We start from the raw sequence: 22,592 nt of genomic DNA, 5'->3' as shown, positions 1-22,592 counted from the left end.
CAAAATTGAGCTGTTAGCATTTTTATTTCTACAGAAATTGGAATTCCAAGAATACAAATAAATACTGTAACGCTTAAGAATGATACAAAACTGATTATTTAGTGACATACATGTTACATTAAGTCTATATTTTGATTGGTATTCTTTCAAGAGTTTCTTTCGTAATAATAAAATTTTATATGTACCTTTATTAGTTTTTTCTTGCAATTCTTCACAGTTTTAATCATATTATGTAAATGTTTTATTGGTGGTTGTTAACGCGTATGCTATTTTTGTATGCACACGATGTTCGAAAAGGTATTATAACGTCTTAAGCAACTTGCATTTTGCTATATAATATTGTATTAGTAATATTTAGAAGTAATCCTGGCTTAAGCTTGAAAGGTATTAATGAGATTAAAAAAAATTATCAAGAATGTTTATCACTTTCACATTAGTGAAAATTAATTATGGAAAAATTTAAAAAGTCTCTTTTTAATGATTATTTTGATCGTTTCTAAAATATACCACAAACTACAATCAAAGACCATAAACTACAAATGAACCGAAGCTCTATGAAAATCTTTAAGTCTGTCAGTGTCAATGTCAAACCTGGGATGTCAAACTGTAAATGTCAGATTGTATTGAATTAATTTAATTTATTTTATTTATTTACAATATTAACGATAATTTAATCATGGCCACAACCATGTTTAAAATTTCCTCTGCGTTAATCAGTTCTTCCAAAAACTACCGCTTCGTTGTTGGGCTCATCAACAAGAGCAGTTTTTCTACCACAAATGTCACAAAGGTAAGTTGCATAACCGAATTTATTTTTTAGGGAAACAAACCTTTCAAATGACACACAAACCTTTCACAGTGAGCACCTGATAATAGTAGTTACCAAAAATATTTAATTGCTTAACCGTATTATTCAGTATAGGTATGAGGTTACTGTATAATTTTTATTATACAGTGCATCTTTGAAATGCCGGCTAATCGTATCTACATATTATCGCTTGATAAATAGATTCTTAATTAAAAAAAAAACTAAATCTAAACAAAAACTTCCAAATTATTAAAATAAAATATCTTACTAAGTCGTAAATATAATAATGAGGTAATCCATCCTCCATAATCATGAGGTGTGCAATCCCAGAGATAATTTTCTTGTTGCAACCTCTTTGGGGAAACCAATGGTTTTGGCTGTACAACTATTATTACTTATCTAGAAACAGTTACAGTTTAAAATAAATTTATTTCAAGTAGGCTCAGTTTACAAGCACTTTTGAAACATTAAGTTTGACTAATTTGTAAATACTCTGGTTCTTATATAATTACCACCGGTTCAGAAGATTCAGTTTCACAGGTGCACAGGTTCTGCTGAGAAGAGCCGACAAGAAATTCAAGAGTTGCTCTTTTAAAAAAGATATCATAGTAAAATATTAATAACATTCAAATTTCTTTTAGTTTTACTTCCTATGTGATGGTAGAAGCTGATCCAATGGCCTCCAAGCATCTTTATCATCAAAGAACTTATCAATTATGTAGAAACCTAGACTAAGTAAATAAGTATAATATTATGAAACTTATACATAATATTCTGAAAGATAGCATTTTCAATATGGCAAAATGACTCTATAGCTCAGCAAAATGCATTATAAAGGTGCATTCAGTGCTACAGGAATGCAGAACTCACCTATGTATCTACTACTAACCAGTCATTCTGCAATTCTTAATTCATTGCATGGTCTTCTGTGTTCTTCCTCATATTCATTGTTCTATTTACCTGACATAAATTGTTTATTGGTTTTATTCCTTGAATCAATTTGTCTGACACATCAAAGTGTCGCAATTAATTTTACCAAGACACATGAACCGAGGTACGTGCAGGGAGGGGCAGCTCCCCTAAAAGAGATCACTAGTAAAATTTTGCAAATGAAAGTAGAGACTGAAATCATGCAGAAAATTAAAAAATAAATCAGAGGGCATACCCAAGTTTGAAACGCCACATGGAACATACCCTGCGCCAAGTCAAAATGTAGTTAAGGTCTACGATGACCATCCATTTAAATGATTTTTCCTTTTTTTATTTTGAAAAATTATCTGTGAAAAAAAAATATTTATTTTGAATTCGGAATTCTGGCTACGCCCATGCCGAGACATGTGTTTTGTATGTCTATACTTCTATATAAATATTACAAATAGGTAAAGTTTCTGGTATTGTCCCTACTATACCATTGGGTATGGTCTCTGGATCTTGTAAACTAATTTTAAAAATTCCATTACCAATAGATATGTGTGAGATGTTTTATCCCCATATTACTACTGGATTAAAGAAGATAGCAATCATGTTGTGGTGACATTGCAGCACTGTTTAAGCAGGTACTGTAATAAATCTGTACAAATAATAAAAAGAGGTACAGTTTGTGGTGTTTTATGGATCCACTTAACCAATTTTGAAAATTTTACCATTGCCAAGTCACGTTATTTGTGAGTGTTTTCTTTGGTTTTTTCAATGGTTTCTTCAATTTCAAAACAAATGTGAACAATGTTGCAACATTGTTCACATGCAATAATATAAAGAAATTGTAAATTTAAATATTATTATTAACTTGTCATAACAAGTCAGTTAGATAACATGACTTTTACAGTTATAGTACTTTGTACACATACAGCTCTGGATACAAAAAATTTTAAAGCAGCATAATATTTTTTGCTATAGTATAAAAATAATGTTTTTTGCGCGTATCTTGTATGTATGTAATATTCTTCAATACCTCGTATCTTCCAAATCGCTGAACGGATTTATGTAATTAAGAAGTGTTCTTAGGTAGGTCAAATTATAAAAAAAACCAACAAGACAACTGAGAAAAAAAATAAAATTAAAGACACGAGTTGAAAAAAAAAGTTTTTTTCGAATATTGCAATATGGGTATCAAATTCAAGGGCTTTTTGTGAGGATTTTAAGATGGTATATCATGACCATGTTAAAAAAACTACAATTGAAAAAACGTTATTTATAAAATGTCTATACAAAATACGCGAGGCGGATGACTATGGGCGCGAGCAGGTTTGTGTTGGCCAGTTATGAAAGACCTAAAATAGACTAAATTAAATATATTGTTTATAAAAATCGGACAAGTACGAGTCGGATTCGCCCACCGAGGGTTCCGTAGAATTTTTTGAATATTTACTTAACCTCGGTTGTACGTAGGTATACATTATCGTACTTTGTAACATGTAACAAACGTAACAAATAAATCCAAAATTCACCATCTTTCTTAAACAAAAATTGTGAAATAAATTAAACAAATAAAAGACCCGACTGCATAAAATTTAAAAAAACCAAAAAGAAAAAATACAAGCTCAGTCCAGAAGTGTAGAAAGCAATAAGAAAACTGTCGGGACCCATTATATAATGTAGACGAAAATTTTTTAATTGATGTTTACACTTCTGGACTGAGCTTGTTTTTTTATTTTATGCAGTCGGGTTTTTTATTTGTTTAATCAATTAATTAATTTATTTATGTAAAAAACTTAAATTATTAGGTACTAAAACAATCCTTGAATAATATGCATTTAATAATTCCCAAACCTTTTTGTATGAAGTTGTATGTATATAGGGTCAGTAGTTTCTAATTCAACAATCTTTTTTATTGTGGGCATGTGTGTATTTCAAAACCTCCTATTGATTAGTTAATAATTATTTATTCCTTGTACAGAAAAACAACAAAACAAAGCAGTGAAATTGATAACATCTGTTATCACGCATATTAACCACAAAAGTAACCAATTCACATACGCATTATCAATGCGACCGCGTCCGTAATACGTACCTTTATAAAATAGCTAAAACTAAAGCTACGTTCAGATGACAAAAAACTAACGCGCGTTTTCAAGTCGCGCGCCGAGGCGGTCTAGGTAACCATATACCTACTATTTAACATCCTATTGCTTATATGCAATTTTTTTAACTCGTAAGAATAGTGGCAGACTATTTCCTTTGAGAAAATCGCAATGATTGGCTGTTTTTAACGTGCGAAAATTGACGTCGAACTACTTATAAATCAGAAAACATATTTGATCTACTTTTACTCCCTCACTAGTTCGGAAATAAACTGCCTCGTATATTTTCCTACGCCCTTTGTTCATGTAACAATCTACTAATCGTTTATTTTTGTTATAATTTTATCTTTTTAAAGGTTATAACAACTCTTTGGTCCTATTTTTCTGGCTGCATTACGTAAAGTTTTAGCGTAGCGTAAGCAAGCTGCAAAAGAAGTTTGTATTTAATCACACTAGTATTATAAAGGCAAAAGTTTGTGTGTGTATGTTCGTTCCTCCTTTACGCTGTGGCTACTGAAGCGATTTGACTGAAATTTGGAATGGAAATAGATTTTACTCTGGATTTGTGAAAAACTGAAATCCACGCGGAAGAAGTCCGCTACATAAATATCACAAGATTGTTTTGCTATTCCGTGCTATTTTTTCTAGAGTTTCCAAGGCATGATAACGCCCCCGCATTACCGCTTGCCAAGTATCCAACGCGTTAACGCACGATTACTGCCTTTTAGTCTGAACGTCGCCTTACTTGATATACCTAACCATACCCAGCGAGTCTCTCTGAGACTCTCACTGTTTAGTGGGGCTTCCAGACGTTAGACACGTTGCTCAAAACGTGGCCAAACCAGTTTATTGATATATTTTACGAAGTATTTTGTATAAAAGATTTTAAAACAAGTTTGTATGAATAAAACTGGCTGTCACAGTCACCCACGTTGACTGTCTCGTTTAATTTGTCAGTTAGTTGTCAAAATTCTTATGATACGACAATAAATTGTAATAAAAATTGTTGTGCAGTTAAATTTTTGTTCTTGTTTGTGTTTTTATTTGTTTATTTTTGTGTCTTCCGAAATGGCGTGTACCATTTGTATGAATAGCGGTGATAAGCCGGTGAAAATGGTAAGTATAGAGTTGTATTGGTGAACACAGAACATTTTAGACGTTTTTATTTGACGTATTGTTTGCAAGGTTTCTAATTGGAATCGTAAACATTGTTCCAACAAGTGTTGTATTTTTAATGTTTGTAAGGCTGCGATGTTTTCTTCTGAATTGAAAATTACTCATCAGATTTTGTTATTTAATTTTTATAAAGAAAATTATTGTTTTTTATTAGCAATAATCGAATACAGCCATGATAGCCCAGTGGATATGACCCCTGCTTCCGATTCCGGAGGGTGTGGGTTCGAATCCGGTCCGGGGCAGGCACCTCCAACTTTTCAGTTGTGTGCATTTTAAGAAATTAGATATCACGTATCTCAAACGGTGAGAGAAAACATTGTGAGGAAACCTGCATACCGGAGAATTTTCTTAATTCTCTGCGTGTGTGAAGTATGCCAATCCGGATTGGGCCAGCGTGGTGGACCATTGGCCTAAGCCCTCTCATTCTGAGAGGAGACTCGAGCTCAGCAGTGAGCCGAATATGGGTTGATAGCGACGAATCCAATACAGTGTAGGTATATACGGAATGCCTTTCGTTTGATTATGACTTCGGTATTTTTTCAAGTTCAAGTAAAAAATGTATCTACTTACTTAAAAAAAAAAGGTTAATGTCTTTAAGAAAATAGCTTTTATTTTCGAAAAATGAAAGGTTTTGGCGTTGTTACGACAAAGCATTTCGCAATTTCGAACCCATTACTTTACTGCTGTTAACAATAAGCGGGTGTAATCATTAGCCTGCCCGTATGACCTGTATATTTATTCGCTGTACAATAGATAATAAGTGTATTTATAGTCACTGTTATTTTTATGTAGATAGTGAATTTTAAATTTAACATTATTACCTTTAAAAAATGGGTCTGGCAGCAAAGTAGATCTAGGTACCTACCTAGGCCTTCTTCGTAGAGGAAGAGTTTTTCACAACAGTTTGTGGTCTATTACGATTATATATACGATTTAAAGTAATATGAAGAGTAAGTAAACTGAATAATATTTCTACAATATTAATTAAATAATTTTATTAGAATGACGACGTTTACATCAGAAATTACTTGCGTGTCTTATCCGAGTTTCATCTAAGTATATTCTCTTCAAAATAAGCTTTGTATGAGAAGTTTGTCGTTAATTATTATTACTATTTACATCACGTAGTCACAACTTGTGCTTCGGAGACTAAAAATATAAATAAGTTACTTCTTAACAAGTTCTTAATCAAAGACATTAAATATTAAACAAGAAATTATTATTCTGTAGTCGGTAGTCACACCACATGACGAAATAATTAAACATGATGATACCTACTGAGTGTAAACATACACTGGAGAATAATCGAGATAACAATCCAATCTCTACAGTATTGCGAACATACAGATGCCGTGAGATTTATTACATAAGACGTACTCGTTAATGGGTGCAATGTGCTCATTAATATCATTTTTTTATTTAAATTTTAATTGCTTAACAATTTCAAGTATGAAAAATCGGCCAAGTGCGTGACTGGCAACGCGCATTGTTTAATATGTTAGGCGTTTTACACAAACAACCATTTTTACCCAACTACGGCGAAGCCAAAGGAAGGGTATTGAGTTTGGCAGTGCCAATATTTCAGTCTCAATATTTTCTAAAAAATTTAATAATTTTTTGCGTTTGTACTCAACCCGAAAAGAGTAAAACGGGGCCGGGACCGGGTTGAAATTTTCACAGTTGATATTATAATATACCTATCTCTTGCCGCTGTAGTAAAAAAAAACTAAAAAACAGAATAAAATATACTGTTAGGAATATGTAGATGGAGAAAATGTGTTCGACTTTATAACATGGTTTCTATGGGTTCTATATTAGAGCGGCCGGTGTCCAGGGCTGCTTTGGATCTTGCCAGGTTTGGCTGGTCCTTAACCCTACAACCATCGGTCACAAGTCCGGGACTTCACTCAAAGTCTCGCTCTGCCACTCGAGAAATTATTGGTAGCATTCTTGTTGGAAATTGATACATCCGATTCAATAATTGTATTCTGCCCTTTAAATCCTTCTGATATCAAACCGTCTCCGACAATATATTTAAGGGACTTATACAACAAACGTGATATCATTGCCGTTTTTATACATAATGATAAATAACCCTTCGTGCGCGAATCCAACTCGCAGTTGGCCTGTTTTTAATTTTTTTTTTATTTTTCCAGAGGAAAGAGCGAGACACATTCGGCGAGCTGGACGTGCCGGACGACAAGCTGTATGGCGCGCAGACCGTGCGCTCCGTCATGAACTTCCCCATCGGCGGCATCGAGGAGCGGATGCCGGTACGTAGCACTTTGGCTTACTTCTTTGAAGTGACGCAGTGGTATCATCATCATCATCATATCAGCCGATGGACGTCCACTGCAGGATATAGGCCTTTTGTAGGGACTTCCAAACATCACGATACTGTGCCACCTGCATCCAGCGAATCCCTGCGACTCGCTTGATGTCGTCAGTCCACCTGGTGGGGGGTCGGCCAACACTGCGCTTACTAGTGCGGGGTCGCCATTCCAGCACTTTGGGACCCCAACGTCCATCGGCTCTTCCAATTATGTGCCAAATCGTTGAGCTAGTGATGACCTATGGTTCCGAGACTTGGTCGCTAACTATGGGCCTCATAAGAAGGCTCAGAGTCACACAGCGGGCGATTAAACGAGCTATGTTAGGAGTATCTCTGCGTGATGGATTCAGAATCCGCAGAAAAACCAAAGTCACTGACAGTGGTATGCGCGGTGGATTTACAAGACCTAATCGCTTGGCGGTACGTCTTTGTCGGTAGTTACCAAACTAACCAAGGCCTCCGACCAGCTAGACCTGGACTAGAAAACCTCAATCACGCCAGCCGGGGATCGAAACCTCAGTACCTCGTGATTTGAAACCACATAAACCAACCGCTGAACCAAAAAGGCATATTAGACGCATAAAACTCCCAAAGTCTTTACTATAATTTCACTGAAAAACATATTCTCCAAACTAAAATAAACAAAAGTTAAAGTTTTTCGACAGAAATAAACTGCATACTCGTAAAAGTAGGTACCATATTATTATGAGTTTCTGACGTGTAATAATAATTTACATAATTATATACACAATCATTCTATTATTATGTACACAATCATTGTTCTCCGTGCATTGCCATTAAAATAGCCTCGAGGAGGAGTTAATTAGGCGATTTGTTTTGAGTACGGTATAATTACCTCGAAATGTAAAACAGAACCCCCATGCATTCGGTTTTTCCTACTCTTTATCTTTATTTATAGGTTTGTTACTGCGATACACGATTTTATATCTACTTATGTCTTTCTAATATTTATATATTTACTAACGGATTCCCGCAACTAAATCCACGTGAAAGTCTTTTAAATAATTTATTTTTAATTTAGATCCGATTTTAAAGGAATGATGCAATCTAAGATGGAAGCGGGCTAACTTGTTAGGAGGATGAAAATCCGCATCTCATTGGATTTCTACACGACATGGTACCGGAACGCTAAATCGCTTGCAGTACGTCTTTGCCGGTAGGGTGGTAACTAGCCATGGCCGAAGCCTCCCACCATCCAAACCTGGGTCAATTATGAAAACCTCAATCGACCCAGCCAGAGATTGAACCCAGGGTCAATTCATTTTACATCTAAAATTTTAATTAATTTGTTCGTTAATGAATAATTATAATAAGCTTAGAACAATTAGATATAGGTAGTTAATATCTTTCAATATCATTATATTAAAAAATAACGACATTAATTTTCTATCTAAATTTTTAGTTTATTTGTTGCTAAGCTCGCATCAAGTTTGGCTTTAGTTACATTACATCTTCATTTGAAGTTATTTTTGGGACGTTTCAATGTATTTACAGATTTGCTTAGCCTATAAAGTATCATACGATTAAATGCAGGGTTAAAATAATGTACTTGCAAACCTTGACACACAGTCCGTAGGTAAAAGTCCTGATCAGAATGATAAATTGCAATCATGTGACTGCTACACCGTTTATTGATTCCATACTGCTTACAAGTACATCGCTTACAAGATAAACGAGACAGTATACGCTTACGTTAGACAAAAAATTACTTAACCTCTTCAAAAATGATCAGTTAAAATTTAAAGTTTAGAAAATTTTAGACACTCATGAATTTAGCTAGAATTACGAAGCAGAAGTTGTTTCCATCATAATGGAAAAACGCTATACCATCTCGATCTGATTTTATAATAAATATTGTCATACCTACCAATTAAATTAATCTTGTAGTAGCTTTCCAGTTAAAAATTAATTCATAGAATGCTTTAATAGCCGGGGATTGGACTATTAAGAGATGGCTATTTAAGGATATTTAAGCCCTCACCTAGATGAACCAAACGATTTACCATTATACGAGAAATTAAAAAATATGGATACCATTAGTCCTGGACATATTTTATAGAAATTTTATACGATTTGTAAAGACTTACCTTATTATAAGAATTCCCAACATAAACTTTAAAGGAACAACTGAAAACTTATTGCGTTGTCTTGTATAGCTTTTCTTCTGTTCATTTCCAGTATCCAGTTGTAATAGCCATGGGTATACTGAAGAAAGCTGCCGCGAAAGTCAACATAGAGTTTGGGCTGGACAAAAAACTTGGTAAATATTTATTAACTTGGTAAATAATATATTAAATAAAAAGTCAAAATTTTCAAGAGCATTTTGTTCATTTTGAATAGTCATGATTCATTTATTATTGTTTATTTTTAGAAAGTCTTTAGAAATAATTAAGGCTGGCAGTATTGCCATAAAATACCAATGAACATCGATTCGGATGAAGTCTACGAAGCCTGTCTGTAGATATAATTTTATATTTCCTTTTATTTTTATAATAAATTTTTAAGGTTTTAGTTAGTGTAAATAATTGGAAATAAGAATATGATTAAATTATGTGCCATTTTTTTAGAATATAAAAAGTGGTAATGGTTAAAAAAAGTCGCAAATTTAAAATTAAGTTAGGTCCAATTATCACTAACTTAATTTATTATGATTAGTGGTTTCAACATTCTCTTAATTAAGTATTTTTTGTTGTAAAGTACCTATGGACACAGAGTTAGCGTGAATTCGGTTTTCACAATTCCTTTGGTGGACAAAAAATGTGGGGAGCACGTCTTTTTAACAATAAGTCATTTGTTGCTAAAACCATAAACGCACTCTCCACATTTTTTATTATATAAATGTATTTTTATTTAGTAACATTATTTTTTTTCCAGCGGACGCAATAATGCAGGCCTGCGATGACGTGATCTCTGGCAAGCTGTACAAAGAAGGCCACTTCCCGCTGGTCATCTGGCAGACCGGCTCCGGCACACAGACCAACATGAACACTAACGAGGTACACTTTTTATACTAATAACTAGCTGACCCGACAAACGTGGTTTAGGCTTGCAAATTATCATAAACAGAAATGTCAGGGCAGGGTTATGAAAAAAAGGTGACCTAATGTATATGCACATCAAAATTGGAAGCTGTTTCGGAGTATGGCAAATAACTGTAATAAGTAAACTTATACTCTTAAAAAGTGTAGTTTGTCAAGTGGTTTATTTATTAACATTTACTTAGAAGAGTTAGTATACATGCCAGCGTCTTCATTAAAAATATCACTATGTCATGTATCTGAAAGCAGAACCGAGCAATCGAAGCAAACAAAAGCTATTTTCAGCAGACAAATGACATAGCATATAGTTGAAATTAAAAATATCAATGTCAGGTATCGTAGAAGCAATGCCATGATTTTTTAAATTGATATTTTTAATTTCATCTTTTACACTGTTCCTTCTAGGTAATAGCAAACCGCGCCATCCAAATCCTGGGCGGCAAGCTTGGCAGCAAAGACCCCGTGCACCCGAACGACCACGTGAACAAGTCCCAGAGCTCCAATGACACGTACCCCACCGCCATGCACATCGCCGTGGGCATGGAGCTGCGCGACCGGCTCATGCCCGGCCTGGTGGCGCTGCGGGACACCCTGGACGCCAAGGCCAAGGAGTTTGACAAGATCATCAAGATCGGCAGGTATTTGAATACGTAACTCATCCTTATCACTATTCGATAGGATCATCATTATCAGCTGATAGACGTCCTCTACTGGGCATCTTGCATTGAGCTCCAAGCACAACGGTCTCGAGCCGCTGGCAACCCGCTTTATATCCTTGGTTCACCTAGTGGGAGGTTGACCAACATTGCGCTTTCCGGTGCGTGGTCGCTATTCTATACCTTGGGACCCCTACGTCCATCGGTTCCTCGGACTATGTGGCCTGTCCAGTGCCACTTTAGCTTTGCGACTCGATTTATCTAATCATGATCATGATCCTATAGAAAGACAAATATAGTTCCAATTGCGAGAATTGAACATTTTCGCGATGGTTTTAACAGTTTTTTGATCCAAAATTCCTCAGTGCCTGAAAACAAAAGATTTGCATGCTGGCAGTTACCTATAGGTCCGATACTCGACATAAAATCATCAGATTTGGAAGGTACTTCAAAACTCAACTCAACCTCGTTTCCATCATCGCCGTGACAAAGTTATGATAGTCTACTTTCCAGAAATAGGTGAACCGCCTAATTTAACTTAGCTAGGCAGCGTTTGGAAAACGTCTTTACATCCATATTTTCTCAGTGCTTAATAATGAAAGTCTTTGCACTATGCACAGAGACGATTTACTGACATGTCAGTGATGACCTGTGAATTTAAGCCATTGTTACTAACAATGTACTTTAAAATGTCTCAGAATAAATTTGCAGGCGATAAAGCGAGCTCTGGTTGGAGTATCTGCGTGATCCATTTGAAACTCCTCATTCTTCGCTCGAGACATCTTTCGCCCAAAATTCCTCAATGCATATAGACGAAAGTCTTTAAAGAGTGCACGTCAGAATCGTTGTGTATGTTGCTATTGATTTACATCTTGAATCCCAGGATTGGTGGCTATCTATGGGCAACAAAGAAAGACTTAGTCACATAGCTGACCATCAAACAAGTTATACCCTCGAAAATTGAAATCTCCGAAGACATACCAAAGTTGTACATAACAAAATATGCTCTGAGTATCTTTGCGTAACCTCAACAATGTGGAGTTCCACAGAAGAACATGTTGACATAACACTACAAGTAACAAAGCTAAAGTGTCACTCACTTAAATTATATAATGATTTATTTATTTTGCTATCATCCGCGAAAAGTCGACAAACCCATGCGACAACGTCACCCAGGTCCGGCAAAATACTCTCTACGTACGTTTCACCCCGAAACCGGAGCATCCTCAGGAGATGTTGACTCTACAACGTGCAATTGCAAAGACTTTGCACGGACCTGGGTGACGTTGTCGCATGGGTTCGTCGACTTTTCGCGGATGATAGCAAAATAAATAAATCATTATATAATCATGATGAACTTCCGCAAAGTAACGCCTGCTTCTATCCAATACTCACTTAAATGGCCACACTCATTTGTTCATAGAACACACTTGATGGACGCCGTGCCTCTGACGCTGGGGCAAGAGTTCAGCGGGTACGCGACGCAGCTGACGTACGGCATCGAGCGCGTGTGCACCACCCTGCCGCGCCTGCACTACCTGGCGCTCGGCGGCACCGCCGTCGGCACCGGCCTCAACACGCGCAAGGGCTTCGCCGAGAAGTGCGCCAAGGAGATCGCCACTCTCACCGGTGAGTGTGTACTCGTCACTGCCGGCATATCGAGCGCGTGTGCACCACCCTGCCGCGCCTGCACTACCTGGCGCTCGGCGGCACCGGCCTCAACACGCGCAAGGGCTTCGCCGAGAAGTGCGCCAAGGAGATCGCCACTCTCACCGGTGAGTGTGCACTCGTCACTGCCAGCACATCGAGTGCGTGCACTACCCTATAAATATACATTTTTCTTATACATGCTATATAATATATTTCTTCAGGGAAAGTCTGCGAAGACCAGACGGGTAACCACTCCCCAAATGGAAACTATTCGACCCTCTTCCATTTGTATACTTAATAATATCCAATATGGTGAGGTATGTCAACTCTGCTTCACTGACTATCCTAACATAGATAATATTTAATACCAATTTCCAGGCATACCATTCGAGACGGCGCCCAACAAGTTCGAAGCGCTGGCGTGCCACGACGCCATGGTGGAGGTGTCCGGGGCGCTCAACACCATCGCCGTGTCGCTGATGAAGATCGCCAACGACATCCGGCTGCTGGCGTCGGGGCCGCGCTGCGGGCTCGCCGAGCTCATGCTGCCGGAGAACGAGCCCGGCTCCTCCATCATGCCTGGTGAGTGAATAGCATGGTGACTCTAGAACAGGGTTTTTCAATGTGGTGTACGCGAACCCTTAAGGGTTCGCCATTTTACAGCATGGGGTTTGCGACAAGATTCACTTAATGGTGCCTTGTTAACTGATACCGATTCAGAATTATGGTTAAAATTGTCCAAAATTACTCTGAACATTGAATCTATTTGCGACAAGAAACAAGCACACCCATCACATTAATATTACAAAGACATTTCTTTTGGTACTTTATGTGTTACCTAGAATATAGGATCTTGATAGTTCACTGGTCTAAACAATTCTTCTTGTCATGACCCAAGACGTGAAGCATTGGTTTAAATGTCAGCTATTCATTTCTTTTGATTGGAAATATCGCTCTCTTTTGTTGCTATGCGACGAAAGATGGACAATATTTTGAATCCGCCGGTATTGGTCGACATTTGTCTTTGTCTCTTCTGAATATACTCGTATGTCGTGATGCGAAACAAAGGCATACAGGTGAATATGTGCGGATGGGGAACCATATACAATATACATACAATACTAACGGACGCCCGAGACTTCGTCCGCGTGAAACTCAATGTAAACTTTCAACTACCTCTACCCTACCCCTACCCTACGTTGAAATTTTTCCTGAATTTTCTTTGTTATAAACCTCACGGAGCCCGAGACCTTTCCAACGAATGCAAAACCGTGGAAATCGGTTCGTGCGTTCTGGAGTTATAGCGTCAGGAAAGAAAACCCGACTTATTTTTATTTAGTTGATGACTAGCGGACCCGGTCAAGCTTCGTTTTGACATAAGTGCGCTTATTCTCTATCCCTACTCTACCTTTCTATACCTCTACCCCTACCCTTCCCCTACCCCTACCCTACCCCTAACGCTTGACTCTTAAACGTTTGTATGGGAAATAGAAAAGTGCAGTTTTTAAGGTTTTCCCGGAAATTATTTGATTTTTTCTCACCTTTTAAACATTCCCTATACCTCCACGAACATTTCAAGACCAAGATAAGATAAATCCGTTAAGCCGTTCTCGAGTTTTAGCGAGACTAACGAACAGCAATTCATTTTTATATATATAGATTAAAATTCTAAAATTATCCGTCTTTAGGTAAAGTGAACCCAACCCAGTGCGAGTCGCTCACAATGATCGCGGCGCAAGTGATGGGCAACCACGTGGCGTGCACCATCGGCGGCAGCAACGGCCACTTCGAGCTCAACGTGTTCAAGCCCATGATCGTGGCCAACGTGCTGCGCTCCATCAGGCTCATCGGTAGGTGATGGGCGACCACGTGCCCATCGATGGGTGACCATTTCGATTTGTTCGACACATTCAATTGAAAGCCGTATTTTAATTCTATATTCATTTGTTTTATTATCTTCAGGCGACGGGTGCCAGTCGTTCAACAAGAACTGCGCGGTGGGCATCCAGGCGAACGTGGCGCAGATCAACAAGATCATGCGCGAGTCGCTCATGCTGGTCACCGCGCTCAACCCGCACATCGGATACGACAAGGTCTGTGTCATGTCAATCGTCATCATACATCCAGGCGAACGTGGCGCAGATCAACAAGATCATGCGCGAGTCGCTCATGCTGGTCACCGCGCTCAACCCGCACATCGGATACGACAAGGTCTGTGTCATGTCAATCGTCATCATACATCCAGGCGAACGTGGCGCAGATCAACAAGATCATGCGCGAGTCGCTCATGCTGGTCACCGCGCTCAACCCGCACATCGGATACGACAAGGTCTGTGTCATGTCAATCGTCATCATACATCCAGGCGAACGTGGCGCAGATCAACAAGATCATGCGCGAGTCGCTCATGCTGGTCACCGCGCTCAACCCGCACATCGGATACGACAAGGTCTGTGTCATGTCAATCGTCATCATACATCCAGGCGAACGTGGCGCAGATCAACAAGATCATGCGCGAGTCGCTCATGCTGGTCACCGCGCTCAACCCGCACATCGGATACAACAAGGTCTGTGTCATGTCAATCGTCATCATACATCCAGGCGAACGTGGCGCAGATCAACAAGATCATGCGCGAGTCGCTCATGCTGGTCACCGCGCTCAACCCGCACATCGGATACGACAAGGTCTGTGTCATGTCAATCGTCATCATACATCCAGGCGAACGTGGCGCAGATCAACAAGATCATGCGCGAGTCGCTCATGCTGGTCACCGCGCTCAACCCGCACATCGGATACGACAAGGTCTGTGTCATGTCAATCGTCATCATACATCCAGGCGAACGTGGCGCAGATCAACAAGATCATGCGCGAGTCGCTCATGCTGGTCACCGCGCTCAACCCGCACATCGGATACGACAAGGTCTGTGTCATGTCAATCGTCATCATACATCCAGGCGAACGTGGCGCAGATCAACAAGATCATGCGCGAGTCGCTCATGCTGGTCACCGCGCTCAACCCGCACATCGGATACGACAAGGTCTGTGTCATGTCAATCGTCATCATACATCCAGGCGAACGTGGCGCAGATCAACAAGATCATGCGCGAGTCGCTCATGCTGGTCACCGCGCTCAACCCGCACATCGGATACGACAAGGTCTGTGTCATGTCAATCGTCATCATACATCCAGGCGAACGTGGCGCAGATCAACAAGATCATGCGCGAGTCGCTCATGCTGGTCACCGCGCTCAACCCGCACATCGGATACGACAAGGTCTGTGTCATGTCAATCGTCTTCATACATCCAGGCGAACGTGGCGCAGATCAACAAGATCATGCGCGAGTCGCTCATGCTGGTCACCGCGCTCAACCCGCACATCGGATACGACAAGGTCTGTGTCATGTCAATCGTCATCATACATCCAGGCGAACGTGGCGCAGATCAACAAGATCATGCGCGAGTCGCTCATGCTGGTCACCGCGCTCAACCCGCACATCGGATACGACAAGGTCTGTGTCATGTCAATCGTCATCATACATCCAGGCGAACGTGGCGCAGATCAACAAGATCATGCGCGAGTCGCTCATGCTGGTCACTGCGCTCAACCCGCACATCGGATACGACAAGGTCTGTGTCATGTCAATCGTCATCATACATCCAGGCGAACGTGGCGCAGATCAACAAGATCATGCGCGAGTCGCTCATGCTGGTCACCGCGCTCAACCCGCACATCGGATACGACAAGGTCTGTGTCATGTCAATCGTCATCATACATCCAGGCGAACGTGGCGCAGATCAACAAGATCATGCGCGAGTCGCTCATGCTGGTCACCGCGCTCAACCCGCACATCGGATACGACAAGGTCTGTGTCATGTCAATCGTCATCATACATCCAGGCGAACGTGGCGCAGATCAACAAGATCATGCGCGAGTCGCTCATGCTGGTCACCGCGCTCAACCCGCACATCGGATACGACAAGGTCTGTGTCATGTCAATCGTCATCATACATCCAGGCGAACGTGGCGCAGATCAACAAGATCATGCGCGAGTCGCTCATGCTGGTCACCGCGCTCAACCCGCACATCGGATACGACAAGGTCTGTGTCATGTCAATCGTCATCATACATCCAGGCGAACGTGGCGCAGATCAACAAGATCATGCGCGAGTCGCTCATGCTGGTCACCGCGCTCAACCCGCACATCGGATACGACAAGGTCAGTGGTCATCATCACCAGCCAATGGATGTCAACTTTTGAAATTTCAACAGTGCGTCAGCAGAAGTACCAAGAAGACCCAGTAACAAAATCAGCAGTTGCTCATTAAAAACATACTAATAATGTTACAAATAATAAAAGAAATAATAAAAGAAAATATTTTATTTAACTAGTTTTGATTATACAAATCTACGAATTTATTTTAATTCTTTCGAAATAATATTCATTATCTCCCAAGAAATGCAACATCAAAAGGGTAATGATGGCGGATAGATGACGTTTTCAATGCAGTAATCGATTTGACGTTCGCTGTCAATTTTCATGTCATAGTTGCTCTATTTGCGCCTTCATTTTATTTATTTCTTTTTATTTAGTTACATTTATTCAATTTAATAAATTTTAATAAAATCCTTGTATTTTTTAAATTTGAATGATACGGGGTACAAGAGTGGACCATCTCCTTTACTTCATTTTCAGTCTCATGGTGCAAAAAACGAAGGGTTGTCAGTAGGCACTGGATGACATTTGTTACACAGATTCTGAATTTTAGATATGTCATCTAACTAATATCATACGTCAAAGTTAGTAAATTAGCCTAAAGAAGCGAACATCAGTATCCCTAAAACGTATAAATATTTCCGTTTCCAGGCGGCGCAAATCGCGAAGACAGCACACAAAGAAGGCGGCACACTCAAAGACACGGCCATCATGCTAGGCATCCTCACCGCGGAGCAGTTCGACCAGTGGGTGAAGCCTGAAGAGATGCTGGGGCCCAAGTAGACTGGTCACGAAGACCCTTTGTAATACAATAGCAACACTTCGGCCATTTTGTGTAGACATTCTTTATTATATATTGACAAACACGTGTACTCAGTTTAGCGGTTGATTTATCATTTGTACTCCCCAAGTTCATTATAACCCTGTATCTGTCCACTGCTGGACATAAGTCTCACCGAGAGAGCTCCACCATACACGATCCTCCATCTTCCTCATCCAGCCACTTCCCACTACCTTCTTAATGTCTTCGGACCATCTGGCTGGAGAGCATCCTACACTGCACTTGCTGGTATGTGGTCTCCACTCCCAAATTATTGCCCCATGTCTGCCCCAGTAGCTCAATTCTGCGACAAATATGGCCTGACTACTGCCACTTCAGTTTGCTAATCCAGTATTCTTTGGGCTATGTTGATTAATATCGTTCGACGGATTGCCTCGTTCCAGATTTTGTCCTTTAGGTCAAACATAGACCTCTCCATAGCTTGCTGATTGACTTTCAAATTTATGATTAAGTCTAAACGTCAGTGCCTATGTTTCCGCTCCATATCCACACTTATTAAAGACTTGTCTTCAGACTTTGGGCTATTGACAACTTGAATCCTAATTTACACCACAAACAATTTCTTCACATAATTTGGTCATAGTTAAAATTTTGGATTATATTTAATGAGTGTCTGGCTATATCCCAAAAAACCGCAAGGTGTATGCTGAGTGTTCCGAGATTCCAGAGATTTGATGATTTACAACTTGGCACGAGATCTATGTAACTATTGTATTCTGTGTATTACTTAAATAGACAATATTTATTAAATTGTAAGTATATTGTATTTGTTTTGTTCTTGTAAATTATTTTGAAAATTTTTATTGTCACCAATATCCCAGTTCTATGGGATTTTTACATTTTTACAGTATTTTTTTTTTTGTTATCTTGCATTTAGTGAAAACCAAAGCAGATAAAACAGAGTTTTTATCCACGTAAATATATAATTGGTCAATACTACATCCTAACAATACAAACTAACCCTAATTATTTTAGACCTGGACCTTGCTAGTTTAGTGTTGTACTGTAATAGTGAAACTTATGCCTAGTTCAAACTACTTTTTTTTTAGTTGAGTACTACTAAAATACTAGGCATTAATTGCATAGACTTTTTGAATACTTTCCATACATTCTATGGATACTAATCCGTGGACTAGGATCGAAATATGATGAACAGTTCTTTTAGCATGTATAGGGATTGTTTAAGGTCATACAAATGTTAGGCTTTTACAAAGTTTTTGGCCAATGAAACTTTGTAAAAATGAAAAACTCCTGTACATTTTGGTTTAACTACGATATATTTAATTTCTCTTATCAATAAAATACATTTTGGTACATCTTTGGTATTAAGGCAAACAAAATAGTGACAAGGAATGCAAGATATTTTGTCAGTGATATTATTTGTACATGTTATGTATCATTTTGGAATGTTTATTTAGTTACATTTACATATAATGTATTGTATTTCAATTATGAAATAAATAAGTTATAATGTTATTTGGATGTTTCATTTCTACTTTGTAGACTACTACTTTGTATTTTAGTACAAAATAATAAAGTATAGCATTTTATAACATGTTTTAAACAAACTCAAAATAAGGCTACCTACAATGATTTTACAATTTTAATCTTAAGTACATAAAGCAAGACAATGTCTAATTAATAGGGTGAAAAGAAAATAAATAAATATTTATATTTCTGAACAATACATTTTGAAATAATCAACTTGATGTTAATCATGAAACACTCTTTACAGAAAAAACCTAACAATCTATTGACTAATCAAACATTAATTACATATACTGCTTATACTAAATATACTAAATTTTGTAAAATAACATACAGGTTAAATCTTTGGTAAATATCAAATCTGAATCGATTAAACAGTCTACTTTGGGAATTTATCTTTCTTTATATTACAAACAGTTGGGGTTAGGTTTTAGTCATAGTTTTCTTAAGCCTCATTATAATTTTTTAACCCCCCTATGCAAAATGAGGGGTGTTGTGATTTTGACGTGTCTGTCTTTGGCACTATAGCTCTCAAACTGATGAAGCAATTTATAAATTTAGTTCTTTCTTCTTTTGTTTTATAGGTGAGTTATGTGCAAGTGTTCTCAGAGACGTTTGATGAAAGTGGATCATTTATAATTAAAAATTTACTCAAAACTGACAAAAACCAAACCCTTCATGAATTGCGTTATATATTAATGAAAATTATCTACAACTTAATCTATTTGCTGGTTTTCAAGTCTATTCTGTACAGACAGACACAGTGGAGGACTTTGTTATAAATATAGATATGGAAGTGCACTCGTATTTGAAACATAACGATTAGTTCCAGCAGAATAAGTTACTTTGGTGACAAGATGTAAGTACTAAAAGATATGAGAGAGTCAACCACAGCATGATTTTTTTCACTCTGTGAACTAACTTAGGAGGGTCGGACTCATCACCAAGGGGTGGTGGTTAGATACCTGCCCCGTTGGTCTATTGTCGTACCCACTCATATGGCAATTTCTTTTTTTTTTTGTTAAATAATCTGTATGAAATATGAGAATGAGTGATAGCAGTGTCAAAAAGTGAGTGAGCTCTTGCACTCAAAGAATTTAGGCAAAAGCTATAATTTACATTTCAAGATCTAATTTAAACAAGCAGGGTTATACAATTGCTTATAAAAAGTAATGATATATTTTAAAGATACATTTTAAATGTTCACAATACCTAGTAAATCAGTGATTGGCTCCTGTTTATTAATTTTAATTGTACTTATTTGGGTCATTAACATCTAACAACAATATACAAAGTGTGACAAATTAGTCGGTGTTTTCAGATATTTTGACTAGATCAGCTACCTTACACATAACATCTTAAGGCTATCATAAATGCATAGCTACAGTGGAAGGCATTTCATTGATTATGTATAAAAGTGTACTCTTAAACTACATAAATACATCTTTGATATTTTGAAATTGTTTCACAGCTAGATCAACAGGTAAATCAAAATCATATGGAGTCAAGCGATCTAAGCTCTGTAGGGTATCCTGGAAACCAGTGTTAACAACATAACTTGTCGATGAATAATATGAATCAATTAATGACCTACATTTTAACATAATATTCAACCATAAAACAAGCTTATGTGCATTTAGTGCTGCACAAACAAAGGCTTTGAAGTGTGCGTCGTAACTCCTCTTATATGGTGTGTGGGATGCCACAATACTCCCAATAGCACTCAGCAAACTCTGCTTATTTGTTATTGCTGTCCCCCCAACAATATCCAAGTTGAAACTTTGGCTTAACTTCCTTGCTGGGGTTGAATTAAACTTGTCTCCATCGTTAAGTTCATAATAACGTAAAATCAATTCCCATATATGTAAGGAACGAGACATAGAAGATTTTCTGACAGGAAAACAGCCAATAATGGGTACCAGGGAAGTAGATTCAGGGCTCACCAATCCATGTTGAAGTAAGTCCCTCAAATTGACTGCAAGGTGTCGTCGCACAGCTGTTGTGAGCGGAGCATCGTTTATAACAATCCCACCTTCTTCCGATTCACTGTCGTAACTATCTGGGGCTGCATGGGATCTCTCTCTGGATACCAAATGTAGTACAGATTCAACTGACATTTCTAATTTAGCTCTCAAGTTTCCCCAGTGTGTAACAATAGTGGATGATTGCCTCTCAAACTTTTTACTCTGATTCGGAGAACAACCAAATTGAGATACAGTGAATATTTGAATTAAAGTTGATGCTTTTCTCATTAAATTTATAGTCTCTGCTTTGAGTTCGTCATTAACTTTGTTTCGATTAAAATTTTTCTCAAATGTCTCTGACTTTCCTGCCTTTTTGGGCTCTTTTGGTTTAGGTTTTACATTACTATTAATATCCTCATTTTTCATGAGTTTAATGAACTTCTGCATGTCATTGATATGGGCTTGAAGTTTACTTATGATTTCCTCTTTGGAGAGCTGTCTGTCTGCATACTGTCGTACAGCACAGTCTATCTGATGGCGCAGCTCCTCTGTAGTCAATGGTTGGTGGCATCCTTCCTCTAAACTACGATCTATTTCTTTTCTCAAATGGTAAATAAGCGATCTATGCTTCCCATCGTCTTCAGATGACGTCCCCGAGGCAAAATGTTCAAGCTCTTTCAACTGGGTTTTTAATCTCTCTATGAAATGGGCCTGCCTAGCTCTCTGACTGCGGATCTTACGTTCTAACTCTGTGCATTCGGAACACGATGATTCTCCCGCGCTGCCCTGAGGGTCACCTCTAGATTCCACTCCCCGAGAAGTGAACTCCTCCAAAGCCTGTAACATAGCATCCTTTTCCTCCGGTGGTGCCTTCAAAATCTGGCGCAAACGAAATTCAACTTGCGCTAAATGTGATGTCAAAGAAAACACAGATGAAGATAGTAGCTCCTGTTCTTCCTCCAATGCGTGTATTCTGTCACCTGAGACTTGTTCTGGAGGTACTTCGTCACAAAGGGTCTCCTTCGGGGCCCCCAGAGGCTCGCATCTCGGCTCCTGCCATATCGGAATCTCACCATCTTCATAATCACACAATGTAGAGTCCATTACCAAGAAAATATCGCAACAAGAAACACTATTTTCTGCCTAACAACCTTTTTACCGTCTTTTTCTTAGGATCGAGTCATGTTTATTGATTTATTTCATAACAAAATCAACTGAAAGCAGCTATAAATAAGGAAAATACTGAAAAACTGAAACTTGAATGAAACTTATGAAAGACGTCACTGTTGACGTCATGGCAAAACGGTCGGATACACGCTAAGTTTATCATTCGTTATTGGTTTCGTTGGGACTGAAAATGAAAATGGGATCTTTTTTTATAAAG

The 22,592-nt window shown here is 38.4% G+C and overlaps 2 protein-coding genes across 2 annotated transcripts; one reads left to right on the top strand and one right to left on the bottom strand.

Annotated features, from left to right (window-relative positions):
• Positions 1–583: 583 nt before the first annotated feature.
• On the top strand, positions 584–18,894 carry LOC112047557 (fumarate hydratase, mitochondrial). The gene is made up of 10 exons (XM_052886152.1): positions 584–790; positions 7,161–7,277; positions 9,536–9,617; positions 10,232–10,353; positions 10,801–11,033; positions 12,475–12,680; positions 13,080–13,283; positions 14,390–14,551; positions 14,664–14,794; positions 17,567–18,894. The coding sequence occupies exons 1-10, from the start codon at positions 677–679 to the stop codon at positions 17,696–17,698; spliced, it is 1,503 nt and encodes a 500-aa protein (XP_052742112.1). The 5' UTR covers positions 584–676; the 3' UTR covers positions 17,699–18,894.
• On the bottom strand, positions 18,527–22,488 carry LOC112047556 (RUN domain-containing protein 1). Its single transcript, XM_024084695.2, has one exon. The coding sequence runs from the start codon at positions 22,310–22,312 to the stop codon at positions 20,675–20,677; it is 1,638 nt and encodes a 545-aa protein (XP_023940463.2). The 5' UTR covers positions 22,313–22,488; the 3' UTR covers positions 18,527–20,674.
• Between the last annotated feature and the right edge of the window lie 104 nt (positions 22,489–22,592).

Source organism: Bicyclus anynana, chromosome 16 (genome assembly GCF_947172395.1).
Source record: "Bicyclus anynana chromosome 16, ilBicAnyn1.1, whole genome shotgun sequence".
In the NCBI taxonomy this organism is placed as follows: domain Eukaryota; kingdom Metazoa; phylum Arthropoda; class Insecta; order Lepidoptera; family Nymphalidae; genus Bicyclus; species Bicyclus anynana.
The sequence above is the reverse complement of the archived record's forward strand: the minus strand, read 5'-3'. Positions and strand labels throughout refer to the sequence as shown.

Bases quoted from the DNA above. Each gene is read 5' to 3' on its own strand.
- LOC112047557 (XM_052886152.1), top strand. From the start codon at position 677: ATGGCCACAACCATGTTTAAAATTTCCTCTGCGTTAATCAGTTCTTCC. The intron at 11,034-12,474 runs GTATTTGAATAC...ATTTGTTCATAG, and splicing joins AAGATCATCAAGATCGGCAG to AACACACTTGATGGACGCCG. The intron at 14,795-17,566 runs GTCTGTGTCATG...TTCCGTTTCCAG, and splicing joins CGCACATCGGATACGACAAG to GCGGCGCAAATCGCGAAGAC.
- LOC112047556 (XM_024084695.2), bottom strand. From the start codon at position 22,312: ATGGACTCTACATTGTGTGATTATGAAGATGGTGAGATTCCGATATGG.